The 7,156-nt window shown below is 40.1% G+C and overlaps 1 protein-coding gene across 1 annotated transcript; it reads right to left on the bottom strand.

Moving 5' to 3' along the window:
• Positions 1-181: 181 nt before the first annotated feature.
• LOC141642416 (pentatricopeptide repeat-containing protein At5g19020, mitochondrial) lies at positions 182-2,768 on the bottom strand. Its single transcript, XM_074451209.1, has one exon. The coding sequence runs from the start codon at positions 2,571-2,573 to the stop codon at positions 435-437; it is 2,139 nt and encodes a 712-aa protein (XP_074307310.1). The 5' UTR covers positions 2,574-2,768; the 3' UTR covers positions 182-434.
• Positions 2,769-7,156: the final 4,388 nt, after the last annotated feature.

Below are 7,156 nucleotides of genomic sequence, written 5' to 3'. Positions count from 1 at the left end.
TAGTCATCCCACAACTCTATATATGACGGTCTCATGATAGGTCCCGAGGATTCACAGTGAATTTCGACAGAAGCAGTTGGAGAAATTTCTTCATTGCTTTAGCTATATTATTTTCACTAAAGAACAGTAATTTGGGCAACTGTTTATCCATGTTCCTATTGTTCCACTAGAAAAGACTGCCTTAAGAAACACAAAAATAAATAAATTAAAACTGGTTAAAAATTCCAAGGAACTATACCATTACAAAAACTTAAGTTTGCATTTCTTTCTAATGTGAAGTAACAGTCATCAACTCTACCGATCCCCCTTGACCCTGCAATTTGCGAGTTTATGAGGGCCATTGATTCACTAGCTAATGTTTTCGTCGTTGTAACAACATTTGAGTCTCTGACGCACTGAAATCCAGTCAAATGCCATGGAAATGCAAGGAAAAATCAGACTACACCACTAGCACCAGGTAACCTCGTCATCTCCTGATCTAGCATTGCTTTCCTAACCTCAATGGCATCTTCCCACCTCCCTGAATCGGCATATAGGTTGGAAAGCAACACCCTGCTGGCCCCATGATCTGTATCCAAGGCCGCCAGTCTATTGGCCGCCCGCTCCCCAATGTCTACTTCACCATGTGTTCTACACGCTGCCAATAACGTCCCCCATATCACCACATCAGCCTCCATTGGCATGCTCCTTATCAGATCATCCGCTTCTTTAACCCGCCCTGCCCTACCTAGGAGGTCCACCATACAACCGTAATGTTTAATGTTTGGATCGATTTTATACACGGTTTTCATGCGCTCAAAGTAATCCTCCCCGGGTTGTACTAACCCAGCATGGCAACACGCTGTCAACACTCCGATGAAAGTGATTGAGTTTGGCTTTATACCAGTTTTTTCTAATTCTTCGAACTTTGTTAGACACAATGTCGCATGCCCGTGCATGGCTAATCCACATATAATAGCGTTCCACGGGGAGATGGAAGTGATTTTTTGTCGTTTTGATTTGAAAGTGTCCAAGGCATTGCTAATGCTCCCACATTTGGCATAGACATCAATTAGGGCTGCAATTAAGTTGTTGTTCAGAGGGATAGAATTATGGTTGATGTATTCATGGGCCCAGTTTGCGTCTTTCAATACACCTAAAGACGCAATAGCAGACAAGACGCTTACCATAGTGATCTCATTTGGTTGGACACCAGCTGCCACCATACCTCGAAAGAGCTCCAAAGCCATACTAGCATTTCCAGTTTGCGAATACCCGGAAATCATTGAGCTCCAAGAGAAAACATCCCTGCCAGGCATCTTATCAAAATATATCCGAGCTTGCTCAATCATTCCATTTCTTATGTAACCAGAGATGAGGGTATTCCATGACGCAAGATGGGTTTTATCAGAAACATTGAATTGGATGCAAGCAAGATTGATCTTCCCACAAGATGAGTAGAAATGAATGATTGTTGACTGAATAAAATCATAGCGATCAAACCCGGCCTTAACAATCGTAGCATGTAACTGCTGACCCTCAAGGATTGCCATTACTCGACCACAAGCAGTAACTAAATCCACAATCATGACATCATTGGACCTCAATCTTTCACATAGCATAGCACGATACAACATTAAAGCGTCCGCTAACCTGTCTACTTGTACATAAGCATCAATAATCGTACCCCACGACACCACATCCTTCCCAGGCATCTCATCAAAAATACTCTTGGCCAAATCAACAAGCTTTTGCTTCACATACCCATTCAACATCACATTCCACGAAACAACATTCTTTTCCGGCATTTCAGTAAATAACCTCCTGGCATTTCCTAGACTAGAACAAGCACAATACATATGCAACAAATTAGTCGAAACAAGAACAAAATCCCTGAGCCCAAGTTTAGTAGTCAGTCCATGAAGTAACCCAACATCCAAAATTCCACCTACACGAACATACGATGAGATGACACTAGCCATGGTAACCTCATTCGGAACCACACCCGCAACCCTCATATCCCTAAAAACCGCAATTGCTCCGCTCCATTTATCATTCCGCGCCAAACCCATGATCATGGTAGTATACGCAACAACACCTTTATCAGGCAATTCATCAAACATTCGGCGTGCATCGTCCATCTGCCCAGATCTCACATACACACCCAACATAATATTACACGACACAAAATCAAACCTCGAACACGAACTAAACAACTTCCTAGCAACACCCAATTCATCACATTTAGCATACATACTAAGCAAACTATTTTGAATAAAAATATTAGAATCAAGCCCATTTTTCGAAACAAAGGCATGAATTTGCTGCCCTTGGAAGATTGCCTTAAGGGAAGAACACGACTTTAATGCGCAAACTATTTCTTGTTCATGATCATATTTCCCGGCTTTCGGTTTTCGATTTGTATCTTGAATCCTCATTGAATTGAACAAAAACGTGAGGTGGGTTTTTGCCTCTGAATGAATTTGAAGCGATTTCGTCGAAAAATGAGAAACCCATGATGAATTCAGAGGAGAAAGAGTAGAAATTGGGATGAGAAATGAGAGCAGTGATTTGGGTTTGAGAGAAGGGGACATGAGATATGATCATTTGGTTCTAGTTTTGGTTAGGGTTTGTTTTTTTTAGACAAAGGTTTGGTTAGGGTTTGTTATTGTAGAGGTTTTGGTCGTTATTTTGGAGGGAAAGGATTCATCATTCAATTACAAAATCCGTCTTAAAGTTTGTGACGTGAAATAAAGGGGTAAGTGAGAGGAGATTGTAAGAGACTAAGAGGTCACAAACTCGTAACCGTCACAAATAAAATGGGTTGTTATCCAAGATGTATAATTTTTAAGCTACTCAAATTATATTATAAGATCATTGTAGGGTGCGATCACTAATAATTTTGAGGTACTGACCTAAAATGGTCACTATACCAAGGACACTTCTTTTTATTTATTTTCCCAATATTTTCTTTGTAATTAAAGCTGGTAAATGTGGTAGACTAGTACGGTTTGACTCGTCACATCGAATCCAAAATTCACCAGCCTAACTTAAGTGGTCTCATTAAAAAAACAGATCTAAAAAAAAGTATATATGGGTTGACTCAGGCCAGACATAAGGGAGCACGACCCGACCCAACCCCTCCTTATGGTCGAGATCAAGCCACTTAATCGCTGCCCGGGCTGATCATCATGGTCCGTTGACTACCTCTACTTGTAATTACACAATTACTTGTGTAATGCGTTCTTTTACAAGTAAATTGAAACGGGTTATTTGATGACTATTATTCCTCTAATGTGGATCATGGACTCATTATGGTTGCACTCGGTTCACGTTATTTATGAAAAGTCGCCTTAGTATGTCATAATGCTTACAATACATCCGCCTTTACCATTAGGCTAAAACATGATTGGTTGTTAACTTGTTATCAATGATACGCATTGACAAATTTAGTTTAGATCGTTCCGATATACCTAAAAATTTCTCCAAAAACAGATTTATTATTCCGGGTGTCGTTTTTTATAGGGTTTTTCTACGATGTACCCCTATATTTTTTCAGATTCTATAATATACCCCCGGTCTTTCAAAATCACACCCTGAACTCAATAATATTTTCGACAAATACCCTAAATGCTAAAATTATACGATTTTCAATATTACACTTGGGCCGTTTTGGTTGATTACTCAGACGTAAAACCATCAATATAATCCTTATTTTCTCATCATTGTACAATTTTTTTGTGACAATAGGTAACTATTAAAAAAAAAGAAAATTGTTGATTACAGCCTTTTAAAAACCACTTTTTGAAAATTACAGCCTTATATAATTTTTTTGCACATTACTGCCATAATAACAGTTCTGATCAGAAATTACAACCAAAAGTCTTACTCCGTTGGAAAATTGAGACAAATCTGAATTTTTGTGACTGAAGTTCATTTTTTAGGACGAAAATACCCCTTACCTTCATCTTATGTTCTTCCCCTTCATCAAAATTCACAACTCCATTTTCTCTCTAATTCTCCATTTCTTCTTCACCAATATCACTTAATCTAATTCACCCTTTTTATTCAAATTCTATCCTAGTCAATGTAATTCTAATTCTATTATTTTCATTGTATCTTAAAATTAATTAGTGTTCTTCATCATTAGTTTTCCCCAAATTGAAAGTAATTAGGGTTCATCATTGATTTTCCCCAAATTTATTTTCCCCAAATTGAAAGTAATTAGGGTTCATCATCGATTTCCCCAAATTTATTTTTTCCAAACTGAAAGTAATTAGGGTTCATCATCGATTTTCCCCAAATTTATGATGCTATTTACACTCGCAGACTCAAATTAATCAGGCAAACATTTAATCTGGAATACTAATAGCTGGTCAATTGGCAAATTCGATTGTGAAGCTAGCTGGAAAACAACTCGGAACTTGCTAAAGAAAAGCTTGAATCTCAATGCCAAGACCAAGGCTAGTAAAACAGCGCTGAACTTGCTAGCAATGATGAAATTCGGTCTCTACTGGTGGAGCATGAGAAGATAAAAAGAACGGAAGTTCAGCGTGAGACCGAGAAAGTTACGGAACATGTCAACGAGATACACAAGATGATGAACAACAATGATGCTTTTAGCTTTGTTATTTTGAAGTGGTAACTATGTACCTGGGTAACTAATGTTCAGGTGAGGAAGATGAAAGGGTTTGAGAGGTAAATGATAGATTAAGTGAAAAAATCTGGGTAAGTATGCAAACAAATAGGCAAGGGTATATCGGTCATTTTTGACAAAATTCACCGGAAATGTCATCGTGGTGCAATTTTCAAAGAAAAGTGATATTATGGCTGTAATTTACAAAAAAAAATTATATAAGGTTGTAATTTTCAAAAAAAGGTTTTTAAAAGGTTGTAAATTTGTAATCAACAATTTTCTCTAAAAAAACTCGAATTTGAATACTTAGGGTATTTTAGGTACTAATCTTGAAGTTTAGGGGTATATCGGGGATTTTTTTAAAAATGGAGGGTATATATTAGAATTTGGGGAAACACAAAACTACACCGTAGAAAATCCTTTTTTTATAAATCAGAACTATTAACTACACATTATTTTCAATTTTGCATTTTTATTATTTTCTTCGCCATCATCTTAATTAATTTCATATGTTTGATCATCACACGCTGGTTTTCATATGTTAAAGGATGGGACTTGGGAGGAGACATTAATATAACGCCGAAACATAACTTCCTTGTGCAAGTCCAATCAGAATAAATCAGAAATCTTTCCTATCAAAACCTTGCCCTAAGAGTTGAATTTGGGGAGGGAGTTGTTGAGAAAAAAGTCTAGGGTTCCTAGGATTCCGTCTTAGCTTCTTCGTTTTTTCTCCTCTCGATCGAGGCTTATCTTGCGATTTCTATCGTGAGATTGGTTTCATTCTCGGTTTTTTGCCTGTCTCTCTTTGTTTTTGTTTATGTTTTGTTGTGCAGGTGTCAATGGAAAGTGGATCAACGAGTCATCACCGGGACGGGAAAGAGCCTCAAGGGTTGGATGAAGGGGTGTTCGAATGGGAAGAAGAGGTCGGGGAGAAAGAGAAGGGTGAGAAATTTTTACTGGTGGGTAAACTTTGGGCATCAAGATCGATTAATGTTAAAGCAGCGATTGAGACCATGATCAGATTATGGAATCCATCGAAGCCAATGATGGGCAACGTTGTTGATGCGAAGGAAAAGACGTTTATTTTTAGCTTTGGGTCAGAACGGGATAAGGCTAGGGTTTTAGAAGGTCAACCATGGCACTTCGAGAAATTCCTTTGGTGTTTCGATGAACCGTCACAGTCAGGTAAAATTACGGAAGTTCCTCTTTACTTTTTTCCCATATGGGCACGTATCTATGATCTCCCCATCTCGGGGAGAACCAGTCTAGCGAATGCGGAACGGCTTGGGAACTGTTTGGGAACTTTCATGACCTTTGAGCATGGCCCTAATGTAGAGCTGGATAGGGCAATTCGTGTTCGAGTTCTTTATGATATCCGAAATCCGTTGAAAGCCAGTTTGCCAATTCGAATGAAGTCTGGCTGTGTAATGAATTATAATGTTAAATATGAGAGACTCCCGACGTATTGCTATGGATGTGGCTTGATCGGACACGGGGAGAAGGACTGTGATGATGGACCATACGAGGAAGACGATTTGAAATTTGGGGATTGGCTTCGGGCATCGCCATGGAAAGTCGTGAAAATGGTGAAGGAGGGTACGGGGATGGCTGCGAGAAATTTGCGTGCAAAATTCGATGAAGTGAGTGCTAAAGAGAATGAGGATACGATATCGAAGATGATTGACAAACTGAAATCTATTGCTATTGATCTCAGGAAGAAGAAAAATACAGTGGAACAGGACGAGATGTATCGAGCTCCTAGTGCTTTTGTTACTGAGACAGGCATACAGGAAACAGGGAGTGTGGTAAGGGTGCAGGGCGATGGTTCGGAGGAGATGGGTGATGAGAGTGGACAGGTGAAAACCCTGATGGCGCCCACTGTGGAAAACACATTACCTTTTGATGTTGAGATGCGGGAGCAGGTTAGTGGCCAGGTGGAGGAGAGGGTGACGAGCTTGGCAGTGAAGGGAAAACAAGGAGCTCAAAAAGGGGGAGGGGTTCGAAGTTATAAGAAGTTAGCGAGGAGTATTAGGGCAATGAAAGTGGTGGGGGGACGAGTTTGAGGAAGGAACAGGAAAGCAACAAGAGGAGCCGTGAGGAACAGGAGGTCGATGAGAATTTGAAGCTTGCTAAACCTTTTATAGACGGGGGCGTCTTAATACCTCAGGCGGAGGTTGACGGTGGTCAACCCCGCAAGGCCCAATGAATATCTTAAGCATCAACTGTCGGGGCTTGGGCAACCCCGACACAGTTACTGCACTCCGTGCGCTTGTACGGAGAGAGGCCCCGACCATTTTGTTTTTATGTGAGACAAAACTTAGTGGTCGTGAAATGAGGAGGGTGAAGGAGAGGCTGGATGGGTATTTTGGTATAGAGGTGGATAGTGTGGGGAGGTCAGGGGGTCTTGCTATGCTTTGGAGAAAGGAGGTTGATTGTGTTTTTGGGTCTGCGTCGGTCCATCACATGGACTTTACTATTCGGGAGGAGGGTCGGGAATGGCGTCTTACTGGTTTCTATGGTTGGCCATCGGTGGCTGACCGA

This window comes from Silene latifolia, chromosome 2 (assembly GCF_048544455.1).
Source record: "Silene latifolia isolate original U9 population chromosome 2, ASM4854445v1, whole genome shotgun sequence".
In the NCBI taxonomy this organism is placed as follows: Eukaryota; Viridiplantae; Streptophyta; class Magnoliopsida; order Caryophyllales; family Caryophyllaceae; genus Silene; species Silene latifolia.
This window is presented reverse-complemented; position numbering and strand designations above follow the sequence as displayed.

What these genes read in the sequence shown, in the direction of transcription:
- LOC141642416 (XM_074451209.1), bottom strand. Translation starts at nt 2,573, where the DNA reads ATGTCCCCTTCTCTCAAACCCAAATCACTGCTCTCATTTCTCATCCCA.